The sequence below is a fragment of the Eumetopias jubatus genome, unplaced genomic scaffold (genome assembly GCF_037043125.1).
Source record: "Eumetopias jubatus isolate StellerSeaLion01/CBP00866 unplaced genomic scaffold, mEumJub1_p1.0 scaffold_5, whole genome shotgun sequence".
NCBI classification, from domain to species: Eukaryota; Metazoa; Chordata; class Mammalia; order Carnivora; family Otariidae; genus Eumetopias; species Eumetopias jubatus.
The window spans coordinates 106126207-106148733 of record NW_028274811.1 but is presented as its reverse complement, the minus strand read 5'-3'; the positions used below and the strand labels follow the sequence as shown (position 1 = coordinate 106148733).

Below are 22527 nucleotides of genomic sequence, written 5' to 3'. Positions count from 1 at the left end.
ACGAAATCTCAATTTCTAAAGAAATTCTGGCAACTTGCGGAGCTAAATAGTCTTATTTACAGGCAGGTTCCAAATTTCTAAAACTGCAGAGGCACCTGTGAGGATCCCTTAGAAATCCTGATCCAGAGGTCTGGGCCATGGCCCAGGATCTGCCATTTGAACAAAATTCTGAGGTGATTTTTATTCAGTTGTTTTGGGAATCATACTTTGGAAAACCCTGCCCTAAGAATCCTTGAAATATGCTTTGAAAACCACTGAAATAGGTGATCTGCAAGCTCTCTTCCCACTCTGACATCCTATGAATATATTAGTACATAATAAAATTGGGTGTGACATTTCTGCTAAAGACAGAAGAGGAAAGGGGATTAAATCACAGGTCAAAAATAGACAACCCGGAGATGTGTTTTTGCTCTGTCTACACAGTATTTTTAAAAATCAAGTTGAGTTTCTATTTCTAAACTCTCAATTTATGACTTCTTTTTAAAAAAATCAGAGAATGTGGCAATCCCAAACCCTCATCCCCATGCGCCCTATGGTGGCTGGAGCTAAATCACAGCTATTCTCTGAAGACAGAACTTGACCCCCAGTTCTCCACAGTCCCCCTAGTCTCCATTATGGCACATCTCATCCACTCTATCCATTTACATGATGTGTAGACATTTTGAGTTTACATCCCCTGCAACTTTTAGTAGTAACATTTGAGTTAGATGCAAAAAAGGGCTGAGCTTGAAAGTTCCTCACCACTAGGAAGATTGGGAAATCTCTGTTCTTTAGAAATAGTACAGGCCTAAGAAGCCTCAGGTGGTTTGGTACTGTCCTCCCTGAAGGTAGGGACTTGAATCTGAATGTCAAGGAATCTGCAATTTCTTGATGTAGGCTTATTTGTTTGTTTGTTATTCATCATTCGCTGTGCTGCACTCACCATTTCTTGTAGGTGTGCTGATGTGGGAAGTCTTCAGTGAAGGCAAAATCCCGTATGAAAACCGAAGCAACTCAGAAGTGGTAGAAGACATCACTACTGGATTTCGCTTGTACAAGCCCCGGCTGGCCTCTGTGAATATCTACCAGATCATGAGTCATTGCTGGAAAGAGGTCAGTAAAGGAAGTGGTTTCCCCCTACATTGTAATCTATAACTTTAGGGTCTGTTCCCTTCCCTGGAGAAAGAAACCCTCTTAGAGGATGAGGAAGCAGGGGTGACGAAAGTAGATTAGCAAGCAAGTGGCTTTGAGCATCTACTAATGAAAGAGTTTGCCCATCCCTAAAAGAGCTGGCAGCGACCTTAAATATTATTTGATCTGCAGTAGAATGTCACAAGCCATCAACACACTGTTAGAGAGGAAGAGAGGGTGAGATAGCATTATAGCATTATACAGAATAGTTTCACTGCCCTAAAATCCACTGTTTCACCTATTTACAACTCCCTCCTTCTCCCCAAAACCCTGGCAACTATTGATCTTCTTATTGTTCAAGTTTTACCTTTCCCAGAGTGTTATATGTTGGAATCAGATGATACATAGCCTTTTCAGATTGGCTTCTTTCACTTAGAACTATGCATTTAGTTATGCATTTAAGATTCTTCCATGTCCTGGGCACCTGGGTGGCTCAGTTGGTTAAGCGACTGCCTTTGGCTCAGGTCAGGATCCTGGAGTCCTGGGATCGAGGGGAGCCTGCTTCTCCCTCTGACCCCCTCCCCTCTCATGCTGTTTCTCTCTCTCTCTCTCTCTCTAATAAATAAATAAATAAAATCTTTAAAAAAAAAAAAGATTCTTCCATGTCCTTTCATGGCTTGATAGCTCATTTCTTTTTATCACTGAATAGTATTCCATTGTATGGATGTACCACAGTTTGGCTATTCATTCACCTACAGAGAGAAGGACATCTTGATCTCTTGCAGTTTGGGGCAATTATGAACAAAGCTACTATAAATATCCATGTGTAGGTTTTTGTATGAACATAAATTTTCAGCTCAACTGGGAGTAGTATGATTGCTGGATCATATGATAACAATACATTGGCTTTGTAAGAAACTGTCAGACTCTCTTCTAAAAGTGGCTGTACCATTTTGCGTTCCCACCAGCAATGAGAATTCCTGTTGTTCCACATCCTCACGAGCATTTAATGTTTTAACCATTCTAATAGGTGTATATTGGTAACTCATTGTTTTCATTTGCAGTTCCCTAATGACATATGATGTGGAGCATCTTTTCAAATGTTTATTTGCCATTTGTGTATCTTCTTTAATGAGGTGTCTGTTGAGATCTTTTGCCCATTTTTTAATTGGATTATTTGTTTTCTTGCTTTTGAGTTTGAAAAGGTCTTTGCATATTTTGGATATAAGTCCTTTATCAGATATGTGTTTTGAAAATATTTTCTCCCAGCCTATGGTTTGTCTTTTCTTTCTCTTAACAGTGTCTTTTACAAAGCAGACATTTTAAATTTTAACAAAGCTCAACATCAATTTTTTCTTTTATTAATCAGGCTTTTGGTGTTGTACCTAAAAACCTATTACTGAACCCAGTAATTTTCGCCTATATTATCTTCTAGACGTTTTCTAAGTTTTACATTTTACATTTGGGTCTCTGATCCATTTTGAGTTAGTTTTTGTGAGGGGTATAAGGTCTGTGTCTAGAGTCATTATACTGCATGTGACATCCAGTTGTTCCAGCACTGTTGTTGAAAAGACTACCCATTCTCCACTGAATGACTTTCGCTCCTTTTGCAAAGGTCAGTTGACTGTATTTGTGAGAATCTATTTCTGAGCACTCAACTCTGTTCCATTGATCTCTTTGTTAATCCCTTCACCAATACCATACGGCCTTCGTTACTCTAGCTTCACAGTGAGTCTTGAAGTGGGGCAGTGTCAGTCCTCCAACTTTGCTCTTCTTCAGCATTGTGTTGGCTATTCTGAGTCTTCTGCCTTTCCATGTAAAAACTTCAAAGTCAGTTTGTCAATATCTACAAAATAACTTTCTGGGATTCTGATTGTGATTGTTTTGAATCTGTAGATCCAGTTGAGAAGAAATGACATCTTAATAATAATATAAAGTCTTCCCATCCTTAAATATGAAATGTCCCCATTTATTTAGATCATCTCTGATTTCTTTCTTTAAAATTCTATATTTTTCCTAATGTAGGTCCTATACATATTTTGTGAGATTTATACCTAAGTATTTTCTTTTTTGATGTTATTTAGCACTTATTTTATGATGTATTTTTTAAAAGATTTTATTTATTTATTTGTCAGAGAGAGAAAGTGAGCACAAACAGAGGGAGTGGCAGGCAGAGGGAGAAACAGGCTTCCCGCTGAGCAGGAAGCACGATGTTGCACTCGATCCAGGACCCCAGGATCATGACCTGAGCCGAAGGCAGACGCTTAACCGACTGAGCCACCCAGGCACCCCTTTATGATGTATTTTTAATACATGATTTTATTTAATTCTCACAACCATCTTATGAGGTAGATACTCTTATTTTCCCCATTTTACAGACAACAAAACTGACGTTCAAACAAGTTAAGTAACCTGCTCAAAGTCACACAGTTAATGAATGGAAAAGCTTAGATTCAAAAGCCGGCCATATGATCCCAGAATCCCTGCTATTAACAATTAAGACACAGTGGCCTCGAACAATACATGTGGAAGCATATTTAAAAATCAGCAGAGGGCTATTGAATTCTGGGTGGCTTTGGGATTAACTACGACACATAAGTACAAGGAACTCACAGAGTCCTTTTCTTCCCTCTCTAGAAACCAGAAGACCGGCCACCTTTCTGCAGACTCTTGAGTCAACTGGCTGAACTTGCAGAATCAGGACTTTAGCAGAGACTCAGCACCAGGCCACGGGCTGCGGATCCTCAAAGGGGGAAGCAAATTCTCTCTTCATAGAGCATTAAAAGCTGCTACCAGCCCAGAATTCCCTGGAGGCAGACCCTGACAGAGGCGGGCGTCTCAGCCCCTGACCTGGGAGAGAGGCCCGAGCAGCAGCCTCTTATCTTGTGCGGTTCGCAAACCTCAACCTGACAGCTTTCAGGCACCATTTCTTGCACTTCTTAGAGAAAAGAAGAGACATGGTAGGGCTGTGGATTATTATTTTTATCATTGTTTCAAACATGGATCTAAAGTGTATGGTCGAGGGATTTTCACTTGGCCCGGTAATACAGAATCCTAGGATGTGGGGCAAGAGGAATGAGGAGTGGGGCTCTTTTTCAAGAACTGGTGAGTTAATTAAGGTCAGAAAGAGGAAGCTCAGCCGCTGGGATTCTGTTAGCCACAGCTTCCTGCCGTAGAGGATGATGGGACAGGCGCTCATAGTTGAGTCCAGATAGGCTGAGAAGCCCCTTTAGGAGGTTTTATTCATCGAGCACACTGCCACCTCCCTCCTTGAAGGGACATGATGGACTGGGGTGAACAATTCCGATCCCATGGTTGGATCTAGCGTCTGGACAGAAAGAGGGCATCAGATGGTGGGGAGCCAACTAGTACAGAGAAAGGCCTTAGGTTGTTACCACTCCAAGGCCCACCTTCAGTACCAAGCCGGGCTGGTGACTGTGCCTCCCCTTCTGCACAGATTGCTTCTGCGGGCATCCGGGGAGAAGATGATTGCTTCTGGACACCGACTCTGACTGAGACTCCACCCTCGGTTTTTCTGGCCTCTGGGATTAGTCCCCTCTCTGCACTCTTCCACCCTCACCAGCAGAGGGCAGCATTGCGTTGGGCAGTGTGGCCTTGCAGAGACCTGGAAGCTGGTTTAGGCCCTAGAGATTTGCAACGTGAAGGCTGAGGCTTCAAGTCTCCTGAAAGTCTAGGAGAGGAACGAGGGGTCTGTTCTCACTCAAACCATCTGGATGGAAAGTGAGTCAAGCACTGAATGGGGTGCTTCCAAGATGCACAAGGCAGCCTACTGTTGATGGAGCGCTGAAATATGCAAAGTGAATATGTACTGAACTACAGGCCTTACGTGCAGAGTTTCGTTTCATCCTGAATTCACACCACCCCCGTGAGAATGTATTCTTATTCCCATTTTACAGATGATGGAACTGAGGCTTTAAAAAGCCAAGACAGCTTGCCAAAGTGACAGAGCTAGGAAATGTAAAGCCCACGTCTGTCTGCTGCCAATGCCGTTTCTTTATTTCTATTCAACACTTCCTTCTACTGAGGATGAAAGGGGTTGCAGAGGAGATAAATACAGCTGGGGGAAAGACATACAAAGCCCATAAAGAAGTCAACCACCAAGTGATGTTTCTTCCGCATAGGCCACTATCGTTGGCCATGTAGCCCTCCAACTTGGAATAGGATCTTCTTTTTCTCATCTGTCTTCCACCTTTGTTAGAGTTAATGACTTTGGAGTTACTCGGTTAATTAACCCTCTGATTCACCCACCCCTCCAGAGTCATGTTACATGAAGCCATTTATAGGTGAGCTTCAAAGCAGTTTTGAAAGATCCGCCTGCAGGTGTATAAATGCTTCCTTTAATTATCATTTCGACTTTGAGCCAGCTGCAGTATTCTTGGGCACTTTGTGGAGAAGGGTAATCTCTGATGTAAGAGAGATTTCATTTTCCTACAGTGTTCACATAAAACTTTTAGAGAGATTATTAGATGGTGTTACAATTAACTCTTTCTAAATCGTGTGATATTTTGACCAGCTGGAGATTCAGATGCATAACTTGTAACCATAATTATTGTGAAACTGGTTGCCTTAAGATAAAACTCTATCATTCAGAAGATGATCTTACTCAACATATCCAAAATCATCCCTGTTTACTTTCTGGTATTTTGTACATTCTCTTGTGGAACCCTTAATTAGAGATGATTTCTGGAACATCCAGCCTGAAGGAAAACATCAAAATTGGCTGATTTCTGTGGTCTGGTTTCAAAAATTGCCTCTTGCATGGTGTTATTGTGTTCAAGCTCAGATTCCCTGGGGCCTTAACTGAACATGTTAACTCCCCAGTGTCCTATCCTGCAAAATGGGCTTCCTGCCTGTTTTTTTCTACCCCTCTCACATTTTGAAAATGGTACCATGTGTTCACAGGGAATTCCCTCATGCAAAGTTTTGGTTCTAGATGCATTTTATAGATTTTGCATTTTGTACCTTTTGAGAACTATTTATACTTGGATGTATTGAATATTTATTAGTTTACAGTAATTGCTAGTATTCATAATAAAAATGTTACAAATATCTCTAACCATTTATAAAGCGCACTTAAAGGACAGATCTAGCAAATAAAGCTGTACATTTTAATAAATACAGTATATATGACCTGGGTTCCATATTTGCCCAAATGTCAAACAACCAAAAATTTTCCTTAAATAAAAATGATTACACGGCTTCATGTTCCGCAAACAAGTAAAGACTATATATCATTCAACATTTGTTCAACAGGTAAATGTCAAATGCTTCCTGTGTTCCTATGATACACTCTGATGAGAGCTATGGAAACAAAGATGAAAAAAGCAGTCTTTACTTTTTAGAAACTCTAGGTAAGTCATAAAAAAAAGCAGACATATAAACAAGTAAAATTATAATCTGGCAATTAGAGCAAGAACAGAAATGTAGTCAAAGAGGAGAAGAGCTCAGAAAAAGTGATGGAATCTCTCAGGGGAAGGGGGATATCAGGAAAAACTTTCTAAAACCTTGCTACTCAAAGTGTGGTCCCTGGACCATCAACAGCAATATGACCAGCTTATGAGAAATCTGAATTCTCTGACTTCACCCTGAGATTCACTGAATGGGAATCTGCATTTTCGCAACATCCACAGGTGATCATCAGCACATTAAAGTTTGAGAAGTACCGTCATAGAGGATATAATGTCCAACTGTGTTTTGAAGATGAATTATGGGTTTGTTTGGTTTTTTAGGAAGTAAGTGGGCAGAAATAAGAGAAATACTTTCCAGGTAGAGAGAGAGAGGAAATAGAATGTATGGGGAAGCTATTATCAGTTTATCCTCGCTGGAGTGTAAGTTGTGGGGGTGGGCGTGAGGTGTTGGCAAGGGTAAGGATAATAGAAGGGGTTAGGCAAATTGAAAACAGAAGTTGTAAACCTAGATAAGGAGCATATTTTATTTTTTTTTTAAGATTTTGTTTATTTATTTGACAGAGAGAGACACAGCGAGAGAGGGAACACAAGCAGGGGAGTGGGAGAGGGAGAAGCAGGCTTCCCGCTGAGCAGGGAGCCCGATGCTGGGCTCGATCCCAGGATCCTGGGATCGTGACCTGAGCCGAAGGCAGACGCTTAACGACTGAGCCATCCAGGTACCCCAAGGAGCATATTTTAAAAGACAAAAAATGTGGGAACTCTACCTATAGATAGAAAAGATGTTATCGAGCAAGGAGAGAAGGTCAAATCTGTGTTTAAAAATACATCCTGGGGCGCCTGGGTGGCTCAGTTGGTTAAGCGTCTGCCTTCAGCTCAGGTATGATCCCAGGGTCCTGGGATCGAGCCCCACATCGGGTTCCCTGCTCCGCGGGAGGCCTGCTTCTCCCTCTCCCACTCCCCCTGCTTGTGTTCCCTCTCTCGCTGTTTCTCTCTCTGTCAAATAAATAAGTAAAATCTTAAAAAAAAAAAATGCATCGTGCAGCAGCATAGTGAGTAGATTTGAGAGAGGAACGCTGATGGAAAAGAAGCCAATGTGAAGATGATTTTTTGCCTTGTTCCAAGTACCAGATTATTGTTCATACTCATTCACTGTCATCTGCTGTGTGGGTGCCATGTAGAAATTGTAATTCGGAGTTCTTGAGTCACAGTTGGACAGCGATGAATAGCTGTCCCCCTTCCTCTTAAAATCCCAGTGGAATAAAGATGGGCTTGTATTTGGGGTGTGCTGAGCTCTCCCAGTAACTTTTAGTTCACCACAGGCCCACGTCCATGGCAGGATCCAGTTCATGCACCAGAGGACCGTTAGGCACAAGTGAGAATGCCCGTGGCTTCTGCACAGTCCTTTGAGGGACTCGCCTTTGGGCTTGACTCCCACTGGGAAATGACCCAGATATGAAACTCCTAAAGCAGTTGGATGAGCAGCTCTGCTCCTCAGAGCATTTATCTTGCAGACCCTACCTACTCGCCCTGGAATCTTCCAACATACAAGTCCACCACCTTGAGGAAGAGACGGAACATAATCCATTCAGCAAGATTTGGGCAGTGTGTATTTGTGTGTGTGTGTGTCTTCAATGACTTTGAGACTCTCTCCAAGTTGACTTGTGGGATCACAGAATCACACAGTAACTGTTAGAAGGAGTTTTAGAGATCATTTCTTTACTTCATAAATAGTAGTTACCGATTCACCTGACATTGCCTGGCACTGTGTCGGGTGTATAAGATGAATAAGATATCTTATCAGTTAGAGACCAAACACTTCAAAATTAAGACAATTCAAGGAGGACTTATTTATGAAAGGGAAAGGATTATTTAAAAGAGTGTGGGTCAGGTTTAGGAGAGCCACAGAAAGTAGTACGGAGGAAAATAACAGCCAAGGAGCAGTTACCTCCTGGAGGCCTGAAGAGACAGGAGTCTTTTCTCCTGTCTCTGTCTCTTCTCCTCACTCTGTCTCAAAGGAAACAGAGTGCTCATTTGAATGTGAAAGTAGTCACTCGGAGAAGGTTGCCTTGAAAGGAGAGGACCTTTAGTAAGGAAGCCCAAGGCAACATCACAAAGAGGAAGCCAATGACCCCACTCTCTTCCCTTACCCCATCAACTGCTGGGGCCTCTTGTTGGCCAAACCCAACTGGAAGCCGGAGGATGAGGAAACCGTAGCAGGGCAGTCCACAAAGGTAAGTCCCCAGGGGAGAGAGCAGGGCGCAAAGAGTGGAGTGGGTTTGGAGAAAGCAAAGATATCTAGTATGGACACCAGCCTTCCCATAAGAAGCCCTCATGCTGCTAAAAAAAGTCCAACACATAAGCAAATACAGTTAATGCTCATTATTTACAGCTTCTATACATGCAGATTTGCCTACTGGTTGAAATTTATTGGTAACTCCCAAATCAGTCCTTTCCCAGTCATCGATGGCATGCCCAGGCGAGTGCAGTGACAACTGTGAGTTGCCCTACCCACACATCGCCAGCTGAGGTGGAACAAGGTGGTGCTCTGCCTTCCCATTTCAGCTCTCATTCTGTAAACAAGTATCCTTTTCGAGGTCTATTTAGTGCACTTGGGTACTTTCTGTTGGTCATTTTGCTATTTAAAATGGTCCTTAAGCACAGAGCTGAAGTGCCGTGTAGTGTTCCTAAGAGCAAGAAGGCTGTGACATCTCTTTCAAAGAAAATGTGTGTTAGATAAGTTTTGTTCAGGCATGAGTTATAATGCTGTTAACTGTGAGTTTAATGTTAATGAATCCATAGGTATATTAAATAAAGTGTTTTTTTAACATAAATGTGGGTAAAACAAGGTTATATATAGATCAGTTGATGAAAATGTTGTGACCAGAGGCTCACAGGAACCTAACCCTATACTTCCCCTAGGAGCAATGGTTCAGTATTCACTCATTCAGTGTCCATGGCAACTTTATAAGACATAAATACCAAATAATGAGAATCACCTGTGATTGCAAAGGGTTACAGGATGGAGCAGTTGTCACAATATATGAGTGCATAGAGTGAAAATACCTAAGGGATCAAGGAGGGCTTCACAGAGGAAGTGATGTTTGAGCTGTCCTGAAGGGTAAATAGGATCTCCCAAGGAAGAGTGGGTCTAGAAGGACATTTCAGGCAGAGAAATCAGAATGAAATAACAACAACAAATACATCTTATTCCACCTTCTTCCCTTGCGTTATTTTTCAACTAGGACTGGGAACCTTGAGGACAAAGGCCATAGGTGCTAGCTAGCACGGTCACGGGACAATCAGTTGAAGGAGCTGAGGGGACTGTGATTCCTCAGCATCCAGATTCACCTCTACCCACCCCCCCCCCCCCACACACACACCTGTCTATAGCTATGAAGGAGTTTCTGGTCCCTTCCCATTTTCTCAGACTGATTTTGAGTACAAGTGCCTATAAGGTGAGATAAACTATAGAAACATTCATTTGCTTTTCTTTTTTGTACATATCAAAGCACTTTCCCATCTAAGAGGATGTTTGATCTCTCAGCACCTTTGGGATGAGAGTGGGAGTGCATGGGTCTCACTAGACAGACAAGGGAAGTGATAGAGAGCATGCCTGAAGTTGTAGAGCTACTTAACCAAGGTGACATTAGAACTCAGATCTCTTTCCAGGTCCTGCATCCTTCCTAGAGATCACACCAAAATTCCAACCATGTTAATAATAATAATGACAATAAAACTTCCGTTTTTGAGCACCCATGATGACTCTGCTTGGCGTGTTATGTTTATTATTTCATTTAATCTTCTAAGAACCCAAGGGATAGGTACGATTATGATCATTTCAGTTTTACAGATGAGAACAGGGCTCAGGAAATTAGGGAAACAGTTCATGGTCCCACAATGGGTGAGTGACAGAATGGGGGCTTGAAGCCAGACCTGTCTGTCCCCAAATTCCATGCTCCCCAACCATTCTGTGGGGCTGACTATGGGGCCACATTTGCTAGCCTCTGACAGTACAGTAGTTCAGGGTCCATTGTGCCTCAGCTACATTGCTGCCTTCCAAATCCTGTACAGATATGCTCTACCCTCCTTAACAGTTCTCATCCAAAATTATCGTGTATAGAATTTGTTTAAATAAAGATGAAATGTTCTTTGCTGTGAAGTTATGTGTAAAAGATCTGACCTTCAAGGGAGACCAGTTCCGTAGAAGTTGTGAGAAATGAGCAAAGTGAGAGGAAGACAGCATGAAGGGGGGACATACATTTCCAAATGGCCCAGGATGGAGCTGCAATCTTTCAGCAGCACACCAGTTATCAATATTTCATTTATAAAATAACAGGGCTACTTCTTAGGATTTCATGAGGATGAAATGAGCTGATCCATGTATAGTACTTAGCATAGAGGCTGACCTCAAATAAACATTTAATAAATGTTAGTTTAAAATATGTGCTTTAACAAATTATCCCAGATTCAAAGAAGGAAATAAGCAATCCAGCTTCCTATGGAAAGAGCTGGGTCTGGGTCCAGCCAGCCTTGAGCAAACCTTCCCGTTTCTGGGCCCCAGTTCTTTCATCTGTAAAATGAGGCAATTTTGAGCAAGAGCTCAGGTTTTATTTAATGGACAACATAAATTGCATAACTGCCCATCAAGTTTCTCTTTTCCTGCTAACTACATGCACCAAGAGTGTGAGCCTACTGTATGTAGCAAGTCCATTGCACTGAGAAACTTCTTTTGTATTATTTACAGTTTCTCTCCATCTCACACCCTTTCCCTTCTTTCTTTTTAAAAATTTATCATTGAGGGGCACCTGGGTGGCTCAGTTGGTTGAGCCCCCAACTCTTGATTTCAGCTCAGGTCATGATCTCAGAGTTGTGAGATGAAGCCCCGAGTTCAGCTCCTCGCTCAGTCTGCTTGGGATTTTCTCTCCTTCTGCCCCTCCCCATGCTTGTGCTTCCATGCTCGCTCTCACTCTTTCTCTCAAATAAATAAATAAATAAATAAATAAATAAATAAATAAAATCTTTAAAAAAAATAATTAGTGAATCTAGGGGCACCTGGGAGGCTCAGTCAGTTAAGTGCCTGACTCTTGATTTCAGCTCAGGCCTTGATCTCAGGGCTGTGAGTTCAAGCCCCATGTGGGGCTCCACACTGGGCATGGAGCCTACTTAAAAAAAAAATTATTATTGATTCTAAAATATTTTAGCCATTATTGTTAATATTACTATTAATGTTTTCTCTCTCCAGAATCAATTCTTATACCCATTTCAGATACTCCATTATTGGTTTCTATGAAGCAGGATCTGTGAATTTTAAATGGAGACCTAGATGTCCTAAGTGATCTGAGACTTTTCTAAAAACAAGGCAATGTTGCCACACATGGAACCACCGTGTGTGGACCACAGCTTAGCAAGTGGCAAAGCAATTTTCTCCTAATAGCTTCAATCCCCTCTTTGCTGATGGTGCAGCCAGGGGATGGACATGAAGCATATCTGAAGGCAGTAGACAGATGGCTACACATTTCATTGGTGACATGTAAGCTAAGATTTTACTTTTGATTATTCAACTCACACTTACTGAACTCCTGTTAAGTACTGGTCTCTGAGAAGGTGAAGAGAAGCAAGGAAAACACATCCCTTCTCTCTTTGATTTTATGCTTTAATGATGTATGTGGGCAAGTATGTCAGGAATCACAACACAGCACAACAACGGGGATGATAGAAGCAGCCAAGGGGACTCTGAGAGCATAGATGACTAACCCTAGCCTGACCCAGACATGGAGGGAGCTTGAAGGAACTGACAGATAAGTGGACCCCAGAGGGACGAATAGAAGTTATGCAGCAAAATGGGGGCAAGGGCAGAAGTGGGAGGGAAAGGAGGATAGATCATTCTAAGCAAAAAGCCCAGCTTAGGCAAAGGCCAATGCAAGAGAGAACCCAGCAAATTTGGGAAACTAAAAGATTGCTTTTAGCTAAAAGCATAGAGAGCTTGCTCACAGAAGAGAATGGAGAGGTAGATGCTAGGTCATGAAGACCCTTGTGGGCCATTGGGCTCCGTACTGAAAACAATGGGGAGCTAGTGAAGTGCTTTAAGCATGGCAGAGGCATGTCCTTTGTTTTAACTCATGTGATTTTCTACATGTAGAAGGATTTTGGAATGTATCCAACTTACTTCATTGTATAGGTGGGGAAACAGGTGAAGTGACTTGCCTAGGGTCACTCAGTTGCAAAACTGGGACCAAAAGGTAAGCTTCTGGATTTCCAACACAGTGGTTTGAATAAACCACATTTCTTCCCCTTATAAGCAAATGGAAATCAGGGGTCAGGGAATTATTTTTGCCTAAGACCTAACCAAATATATACGAATATTCTTTTTGTTTCTTTTAAGTAACTTGATCTTGAAAGGTGAAAAGACAGGGAAGAAACAACAGGGAGAAATAGGTCTTCCAGAATTCTACAACATCCAACATAGTTTGCCTTTTAGAATGAAAATCCAACCTCTCTTGTTACATATTTGTAATCACTGACACTCAAAATCCTAAGGATCACAGTGGAAAATGAAAAAATTAAAAAAGAAAGGGAAGGAAGGAAGGAAGAAGAAAGAAAGAAAGAAAGAAAGAAAGAAAGAAAGAAAGAAAGAAAGAAAGAAAGAAACTCAATTTCTAAAGTCATCCTCCACAAACACCTCCACAGCTTTCTCACAGAAATGTGTGTGTGTACATATATATAAGTCATCCTTTCTGAAATAGCAATTTAAATTAGAATGAGTGATGTAACATCAAACCATAAAGGATCATGAATTCTGAGTGTTTGTGAAATGGTGGGAGATCAGTGAGGGCAAAGATTCCACAAGTCCTTTGCCAGAGACTCGAGTAATGTGGCCCCTCTATAAATAGCCCCTAACAGTAATAGCTAAGTGGTTAAGTATAAATTTGTGGGCCCTAGGCAAACATTTCAGAAAGCTTCCCTTGTAATGGGACTTTCTGTAGTACTTTAAAATGTCTCAAATGCTTTCCAGTGTCTACCCTGTGAGGTAGGAAGGGCAATTATTATTCCTCACATTATAGATATGGTGGCTTTTTAGGAACAAACTGTTAAAGTGATTTGAGTAGGGAGTCTCAGGGTTGGATCTGAAGGCCCACCAGGCTGCACCTCAGTGAGAACCGTTTCTTTGGCCAGCCCTGAATGGCAGATAAGCCTCGAAGAGAAAGATGCCTGTCCTTTCAGGTTGCTCCTCTCACCATGTATGTTCCTTTTTGTCCATTAGGCAATTCTTCCTGAATGAAGTTGAGGCAGGTCCCTGCTTAAGAGACGGCAGCTTCAGGGATTTGGCTCCAAGGAACTGAGGAGGTATTCCTGAGCAGAGGCGCAGCACTGGGGACCAGGCTCAATTGGTGGGAGTCCCCTCTCTCCAAACCTCAGCTTTATTTTCCATCACTTCGCCCTGTTTCTTTCCTTCACAGAACTTCTTCCAGCTGTAACTGCACATTACTAGGTTAATTTACGCCCTGTCTCTCCTGGTAGATAATAAGCTCCAAAAGGGCAGTACACCAGTGCATACTCAGCTTATGGCACGGGGCTCGGGACAAAATAGCTGCTCAGTAAATACTAGGTAGATAAATGAGCACTTGGAAATAACGTGAGATCGATGAGAACCGAACCGAGCCCAAAGCTTCCGCCTTCCCACTGCCGCAGGGGTGGCTCCAGGTATGCGAGACCTGGGGGCAGAAGCCCCGGGCAGCGCGGCTGGCTGTCCTGGGGCAGCAGCTGGGGTGCAGGTCGGGGATGCGCCGACCACGTAGAGGGGAGCACCGAGAGCCCCTCGCCGCAGCCATTTCCTGCTCTTTGTGTGACAGCCGCGGCGGCGGAGGGGCGGGCACCGCGCGCGGGGGAGGAGCCGCGACGGGCGGGGGCGGGGCCGAGGGCGGGGCCGAGCTCCGCAGCCGGCGGAGCCAAGCGGAGCCCCGCAGAGCATCCTGCGCCCCGGCGCGGGGCCCCGCCGTAGCCTTGGGCTGCTCCCCTGGACTTGCCGCAGACCCAGGTAAGCGGCGCTCGCAGGCCTCGGGGCCAGCATGGGGACCGGGATGCTGCGGGGGACGTCCATGCGGCCGTGAGGATGCGCAAGGGGCCGGCGCCCCTTCTCCCAGCCCGAGGGGGGCGCTCGGCGAGGCGCCCCGGCTAGCGCGGCCTGGGAGGGGGGCCCGAAGCCCCTGGAGGCTGGGCTCAAGGCCCTGCACGGTCTCCTTCCCCCTCCGGCCCACCCCGGGCCCGGCGGCGCGGACCCCCTGCGAGGAGGCGCGGACACTCGACGCAGCTCGGGCGCGGCGGCAGCAGCGGCAGCGGCAGCAGCAGCAGCAGGTGCGCGGCCTGGGCTGGACCCGCGGGCCGGAGAGGAAGCGGCGCTAATCCCGAGCACCGGAGACACCTGCAGCGGCCGCGAGCCCAGCGGCGGCGACATCCCCGAGCCCAGGTATTGCAGAGCGCCGGCCGCCGCCTCTGCCGCCGCGGCCACCATCACCTCCTCCAGGGCCAGCGAGAGCCGCGTGGGCCCGCCTGGCAGACGCCTGGGGCGCAGAGCGCCCTGCGGTGAACGTGAGATGGGTGGGGCGAGGGGCGAAGCGCCAGTGTTTGGGGGTGGGGGTTTTAATGAGGGAGGAGGCAAGTCTGACCCGCTTTGAAGCCTTCTGGCCTACACTAGCATCACTCTCCCTCGCGGCTGGCTGTGGGCGGGGGAGGACAGGGGGAAGGGGATGAGTGGGCTGACTCCCGGGGAAAAGGTTGGATTTTCTTAAGCTCTAGAGAACCGGAAAGATTGCCTACCTGTCTGTTGTAGCTTCTGCTTTTCAGGACAGCCCTCCCCTTCGATGGATGGGTGAGAAGGAAGAGAAGGGGGTGCTCTCTGTTTGGGAGTGGGGGTGGGGGTCGGGGCAGGAAGCATGGTCGGACAGGAGTATGGTTCTCTGTACTGAGGAGAACCTGGCAGGAAAGGACACCGGCACTGCCCTGGCCCTCCCCAGCTCAGGGAATCTGACTTTGACCTCTGCTTGCCTAGTGTCTCCAGCTCAGCAGAAACACTCACCTAGGGCTGATGGGCCATCTGCTCCCCTTCCAGCCAGGACAAGAAGGTGTCAAGGATCTTTTCTTGCTAGTTCCCAGGTGCCTGTGCCTTCCTAGCATGGGTGAGGAGACTGGGGTGGTCCTGCAGGCATGAGGGACAAATTAGGGGAGTGCTCGTTCCCATACTCATCTTTTCTACCTTCTACCTGTGTCCCCCTTAGGGCAGTGTGTCTTACTTACTTAATCTTGGGCACAGGCCCTGTTGTAAGCAATGCTGGTAACCCCAGAGATTACAGATGTTGGGGAGCAAAATTCTAGGTCCATATCCCTGAACAAGATTGCAAAGGCCATGAAGGCAGTTTTCAGCACCATAAGACCTTCTCTGTGACTCTCCCTGAGGCCTCCCACCTCCACCTCCGTGTTCTGTGCTTTCCCTATTCTCCTGTGTCAAAAATTATTTTCAAGAAAGGAGCCAATGAACATGTTTATCCTTTAAGAGCTAAACACAAAAGAATTTGCCATTCAGTGCAGAGCAGGTCCTTTAGAAGTCATTTAACTGGAAAGGAAACAGGCCCGAGGCATTTGAATGGAAAACAAAGCTTTAAGTCAACATATTTGATATCTCTAATGGTGGAATTTCAGGCAGTGGGCTGTAAGCGGGAACAGGGAACTGGGTAGCAATTTTGGGGAACAGCTCACTGAAATGACAGTATCTGGCAGCTGGCAGCTCTGTCTGCTGCTGGGGTAGAAATACTGTAGGAGCATGTGTATGTGTAACCATCCAGGGGTTACTGTCACTGGAAGCTATGTGTGGAGCACCCAGTATCCGCTTGGGGGGAGGGTGAAACCTTCCTACAGAGAGTCACTCACTGGCACTGGCTGCCATCTGCCTGGGCAGTTACTAGGCCACAAGAAGAGTGTGTTGTTGCTTACAAAGCCGGTGCTTCTGCCTACTTCTGCACACTGAGCCTCTGGCTGGGGGCATTAGCTCTCTGCTCACTAAGCTTCTTTATTATATTTCCTGGCCAGTTCTGACCAGTTCTGGAGGCACCCAAGCCTGCCTTGTTCCGTCCCTGCTGAAAGTGGAAAAGGAAAAACTTGCTTTAGGCATTAGGCCAAGATTGGGATATATGATCCCGTAGGGTTGGAGAGTTTTTCTCAAATCAAGTCAGAGGCTGGTCCAGAAAAGGAAGACATGAATTTAAAATCTGGAAAAGAGCCCCAGGAGAACACTCCATGTCCCCTCTGATAAATTGTGGCCTCTTGGGAGTTCAGTGGGCCTCCACTGCTGTCATTGACCAGCAAGCTGAATGAGGTGATGAATAGGCAACAAGCTAATTAGCATTGGAAACAGCACTCCTAGAAAACAGTACAGGGCTCTGGTCCCCACATTTGAGGATCAGCCTACACTATCACTCAAAGAGGTTTCTTTTGGCTCCTGTTGGCCCCAGGGTTCTACCAAGAGCTTCACAAAATGGCCTTTTGTAGCTTCCATGTGGCCACCATAACCATGAGTCTATTTCTTTACCAGCAAGTATTAATTATTCACTTGTAGTTGACAAAACCAGACATCCGTCACCTCACTGGAGCCTTTGTAACAGGCCTTTGGTCTCGTCATTCTGAGGAGCAAACCCATGTCTAGGGTTTAGAGGATGGACCCTCTTTTGGTAGTGGAGCATGCTGGACAGTGACTGGGAGGCCAGCAGGGGTAGGGAAGGAGCTGGTCCTTCATTGGGTGCTCTTTTTAAGTGAGGGACGCATGAACGTGTTGAGTGTCTAGCACATAGTGAAGTGCTATTTTTTTTGTTTTAAAGATCTTATTTATTTATTTGACAGAGAGAGACACAGCGAGAGAGGGAACACAAGCAGGGGGAGTGGGAGAGGGAGAAGCAGGCTTCCCGCTGAGCAGGGAGCCCAATGCGGGGTTCTATCCCAGGACCCTGGGGGATCATGACCTGAGCCGAAGGCAGACGCTTAACGACTGAGCCACCCAGGTGCCCCAAAGTGCTATTATATTTATGTATTTATTGTCTTAATGTATTAATTACATAATCCTTAAGATTATGGTTCATGTGTGTAGTCAACCCATAGCTCTTCCCAATCCCTCTACCTCCAGAGCCTTCCTGGATTTGGCTTTTCCCAGGGGAGTTGGCTTTGTGACCAAGAAACCTAGCCCCTGCAGGTTTCCCTGCAAAAGGTAGCCAAAAGAGCGATGAGACGTGGTATCAGTAAGGCCTTAAGATAGGAAGTGCTCTTGAGTAGCTCACTGAAGGTGGATATAACTTGAGTAGGCAGAAAGAAGGGGAGGGAATACACTGAGCAGAAGCCCAGAGGTAGTTCTCACATTTCAACACACAAACAGAGGTCAGGAAGGAACTTTCTTTCTGTGTGCATTTAGCATTTTGCAATCAGCCAAAAATGTTAAGGGCACGCTTCACTTCCCAGGCAGATGGAGCAGAGCCCGTGGCCTTCAGACACAGGATTTATCCTTGACTTGCTGTGTGCCTTTAAATCCTCCACTACCTCTCTGACTTTAAAAACTGGCCAAGGGAAAGCAGCTTGCCCAGCTTGTTACCTACCTGTTGCCACAGGAGCCTGCAGATGAGATAATGTCTATAAATCCCAGTCTTAGAAGAAAAGACCATGGAAACCGAGAAGAGAAAGAGGTTTCTGAATGTGTGGCTCTTTTGGATCCCTGCCCTTTATTCCTAAAGGAACAATTTATTAATTATATATTGTGTGTCAATTTAGGAAGACAAATCTGTAGCCTCTCTGTAACATTGAAGCCAAGGGGAAACTGAAAGGCACTTTGTGATTCACAGATTCTGTCAAGGCCTCTGGATGGCCTTGTCTGTACAAAGACACTTCAGATTTCAGTCAGTGGGTGTGGGATGCCTCCCAGGATGCAGGGTTTGGATATTGGCTTCCTAGCCATGGCCATTATGCCAAGGGTTCTGTGTGGTATGCCTCAAAGGATGACCATTCAAGCCATACTTCTTGGGTCCTGGCAACAGAGGAAGAAACCAACTGGGTACGCATCCTTGAAAGAGATTGTTTTGAGAAGGCAGAGCTTGGGTTCAGGCAGAATGTCTTGCAGGGACCCTTCTGGGTGAGTGGCATTTTGATAGACTCACAGCAACTCAGAGATAGTGCAAGGAGAGAGGAAAGTAAACTTTGACCTTCTGGAGAGCTACCCAAGAAGGACCCAGTGATGACTTCATCAATAGGCCTTTTGATTGTGTGTTTGCATCATTGTTAGGTCATCTTAGAGCTGTGGTTCTCAGATTTTAATCTCTTCGTGGGAGAGAGGGATGTTTAGCATCTCCATGTTGTATGGTCTCTGTCTCCTAAATAAGGGAGGAGATGATGTCCTCTGCAGAAAGGAAAGGTGGTGGACTGGTTAGGAAAGTTCAGGAGACTTCCGGGGGTTTGGAACAGCTGCCTCTGTGGGTGGAATAAGAAATCAGCTGGGGGATGAATGAGAGGATTGTCTAACGTTACTGAGACCAGAGAATCTGCAGGGCTGACCCTCCTAGAAGATACTCAGTAACGCAGGGTTAAGTGAAGGGATACCTGAGAAAGATAGTCAGTTTTTGCTTTTAAATTGTGATGCCTTAAGACTGATTTTGGCAAGGTATGAATGGTGAGAAAAGAATTCAGGACTAGGGGTCGGCCATCGACCTTCAAGTATGTTACATCTTCACGTGGGAAAGAGAAATAAAGACCTGCGTCTTATGGGTTAGTCGGTATGACTGAATGTTCTAAGGAAGTCCTCTCGGAGTCTTAGAGCAATAAGGCTGACTTAGATGTGAGGCCTTAGAGGACCATAATGTTTTAAATTAAAAAACTTTTTTTTTTTTACGAGAAGACGTGAATTTGGGCCACTTGCTAATGCATTCAACGAGTTGTTCGTGTAGTGCTTATTAAGTAAATAATATGTACCATGTGCCCTGGTCTTTACTAGGGCTATGGGTCAAACTCAAAAAAAAAGATGACTATTCCTGTTTTTGGTGATCCAAAGAATTAGTGAAACATAAAGCAATTTATAATGCAGTAGGAAATTGTGGACTCTTAGACTGAACACTTTCAGAATCCAGAGAAATGAAGGTTTGGTGGAGTTTGGCTGGTCAGACCTTCATGGTGGAGGCCTATCTTGAATTGGGCCTTGACAATGGTCAAGCATAGGATTCGAGAAGGGGAGAGGACAGTCAACTGGAGAGTGGAGGGAGTTGGAGCAAAGGCAAGAATGTCCGTGGGCAGGTTAATGGCACCTCATACATCCTGGCCAGTGTGGGTGTCCGTGTTGGAGAACCATGGTCTTGAAGGAAGCCCTTTGCCTGGAGGGTCCATCTGCTGTCAATGTCATTTTTTTTTTTTTTTTTTTTTTGAGTTGGAAGAGCCCTGTGAGAGCCTCAAGTCCAGTGATTCTTAACTGGTTATTTTTGGGTTTGCTCTCTTTACTTTTTTAGTAATATGATGGACAATATTGACAGGCTCAACACACCACACCTACAGCCAGCCCCCTCTCCACCCTACCCCCACTTTCTCCTGCTCAGGGAAAGAGATATACACGCAAGCAGTGATAGCATGGGGTGCTTGGAACCCTCCCAAACACATAATAAAAGTAGCTGTTTGCAAACCTCACTACTTAAACTGTTACTGGTAAAAGTTGCCCACAAGAACCTTAACAACGGACATTTTGACATCACGGTTGAGAACCACTGCCCGGCCAACAGACAGGGAAATGGCCTTTTTAGAGTGAGTGAATATGTGATTCCAGTCTTCAGAGCCAGCCACAGTCAAGTTGCAACCTCATGAAACTGAGGCCTGTACGCTCTGCTCTGGCGGCTGAACCTGCCGTCTCGCTCTTTGTTTCCACAGCACATGCAGGGTGGCTGGCTTCCCTTCCTGAGTTTGAGCAGGTGCTTCTGAGACGCAGCTCCTTTCCCCAGATAGAGGTCACGTTGGCGCCCCTCCCGTGCTGGCTTGTCACAGGCCCCATTGGGAGCAGATCAGCAAGCTGGCAAGCTGCCCTCGGTGGCATGACCCCCCCCCCCCCCCGGCAAGAAGATGGGATCTGCCCTGTTGGGTTATCAACGGAAAGGCCCCCTCAACCCTGACAACACAGGAAGCAGCTGAGTAAAGGAGTGGTGGTGGCAAGGTCTCTAACCCTGCCAGGGTCTTTTTCTTTGCTGTAAACAACCAGGAGGGCAGGCCTCCTCCAGAGGCCCAAGACATGGACTTCTCTGCTCCGACCTCACGTCCCTTGTGTGGAGAGAAGCTGCTGGGGATGGGGCCTCTGTCCCAGAAGACCCACAGTGAGGGAGTTAGGTAGCACAGACTGCCCAAAGACAGTGCTGGGGACTGGCCAGATGTCATCAGAGATGCTAGGAAGGAGGCATTGGGTTATTGTCTTTTAAAGTAAATTTAAAAATTTCCATCAAAATAATGCATGCCTTCAAAAGATCAAATAGTATTGAAAGACACATAATGAAAACAACCATCCAGTGCCCACCTTCCCAGAGAGGCTGTCACTTCTAACTCACTGGTTCTCCCTGCCCTTGCCTCCAGATCTCTCAAGGATATGCTTACGCTGCTGTTTCTTGATTTATCTGTTCTATGCATTGTCTGTTTACTTCCTGCTGTGATAGATGAAGTCTTTGCTTCCTTACACCATCCGCCTCCCTCCCCTGTCCCCATCTCCCAATATAGCCAGAGCTCTGTTTTAACCTAAATCATGTTTAAAGCATCTACATTATTAAGACGTGTAAATGATGATCACAAGAGAGCTAGGTAATGTCCTTTGATTTATCTCCTTTCCTACATGGCTTTTTTGTTTTATTGCAGAATAAGAGTTTTCTCCCTTCCTATTTAATGTTACTCTTTTTTTTTTTAACAGCTCTGCCATATCTGTTACTGTGTCAGATCCTCCTATCTTCTGGGGAAGTTACAGTGTTAACCCCAGCTCCACCCCTAACTAGCCAAGTGACCTTGCACTGGTCCATCTTCTCTCAGCCTCCCTGCCCTCCGAGCAGGAAGAGAGCTAGGGGAAGGAGGAAGTCTTATCTCATCCTAAACCTCAAAGCCCATCCTCCCACCTCAGAGGCTGTTGCTGTCTAAGAAGTACCCCCTCCAGGGTGGGGCAGCTCCCCCCACCCCAACTCAACAGATGGCAGTGCAACAAAGCCTGGGAGGGGGGCTGGGGGTGCTGGTTTGGGCGCTGCCCCACGGTGGTCCAGCTCGTCCTGCAGTCTAGAGCCTGCTCCATGTATCTGTCACACTCTGGTTCTCTCCTATTTCCTCTGGTGATTTTTATTCAACATAGTCTTCTGCTTGTCCAGGGCAGACTTTATTTATTCACACACTCTGCAGTTCAGCCATTTAAAGCATACCGTTCAGTAATTTTTAGTATATTCACAGAGCTGTGCAACCGTCATCGTGATCGAGTTTATAACATTTTTGTCACTCCCAAAAGAAGAACCTTCATGCCCTTTAGCAGCACCATCTATTTCCCAAAGTCTCCACCCTAAGCCTAGGCAACCATGAATGACTTAATGTCTCTCTTGATTTGCCCACCCTGGACATTTCCTTTAAAAAGCATATTATGCTTCTTTCACTTAGCAGATTTTCAAAGTCCGTCCATGTCGTGGCATGTGTCTATACCTCATTCGTTTTTATGGCTGAATAATATTCCATAGCGTGGAACATATACCATGTTTTATTTACCCATTCATCAGCTGATGGACATTTGAGTCGTTTCTACTTTCTGGCTATTAAAAACAGTGGTGCTGTGAACATTCGTGTACAAGTTTTTGTGTGGATGTATATTTTCAGTTCTCTTGGGATAATACCCAGGAGTGGGATTGCTTCATCAGAAGGTAACCCTATGTTTAAAACTTGGAGGGACTGCCAAACTGTTTCCCAAAGTTGCTGCACT

At 45.3% G+C, this 22527-nt stretch overlaps 2 protein-coding genes across 4 annotated transcripts in view; both read left to right on the top strand.

Moving 5' to 3' along the window:
* Positions 1-6329, top strand: part of ITK (IL2 inducible T cell kinase) — a 62889-nt gene extending 56560 nt beyond the window's left edge. For both annotated transcript variants that reach the window (XM_028106722.2, XM_028106721.2), the window contains 2 exons: positions 935-1092; positions 3748-6329. In XM_028106722.2, the coding sequence (XP_027962523.2) occupies positions 935-1092; positions 3748-3819 (230 nt within the window). In that variant the 3' untranslated portion in view covers positions 3820-6329. The remainder of the gene's footprint in view (positions 1-934; positions 1093-3747) is intronic.
* An 8160-nt stretch (positions 6330-14489) lies between these two features.
* Positions 14490-22527, top strand: part of CYFIP2 (cytoplasmic FMR1 interacting protein 2) — a 123060-nt gene continuing 115022 nt past the window's right edge. Inside the window, exon 1 of one of the 2 annotated variants that reach the window (XM_088023482.1) lies at positions 14490-14574. The gene's annotated coding sequence lies outside the window, so the exon portion shown is untranslated. Of the gene's footprint in view, positions 15004-22527 lie in introns of both variants that reach the window. The other variant, XM_088023483.1, reaches the window with a different exon arrangement.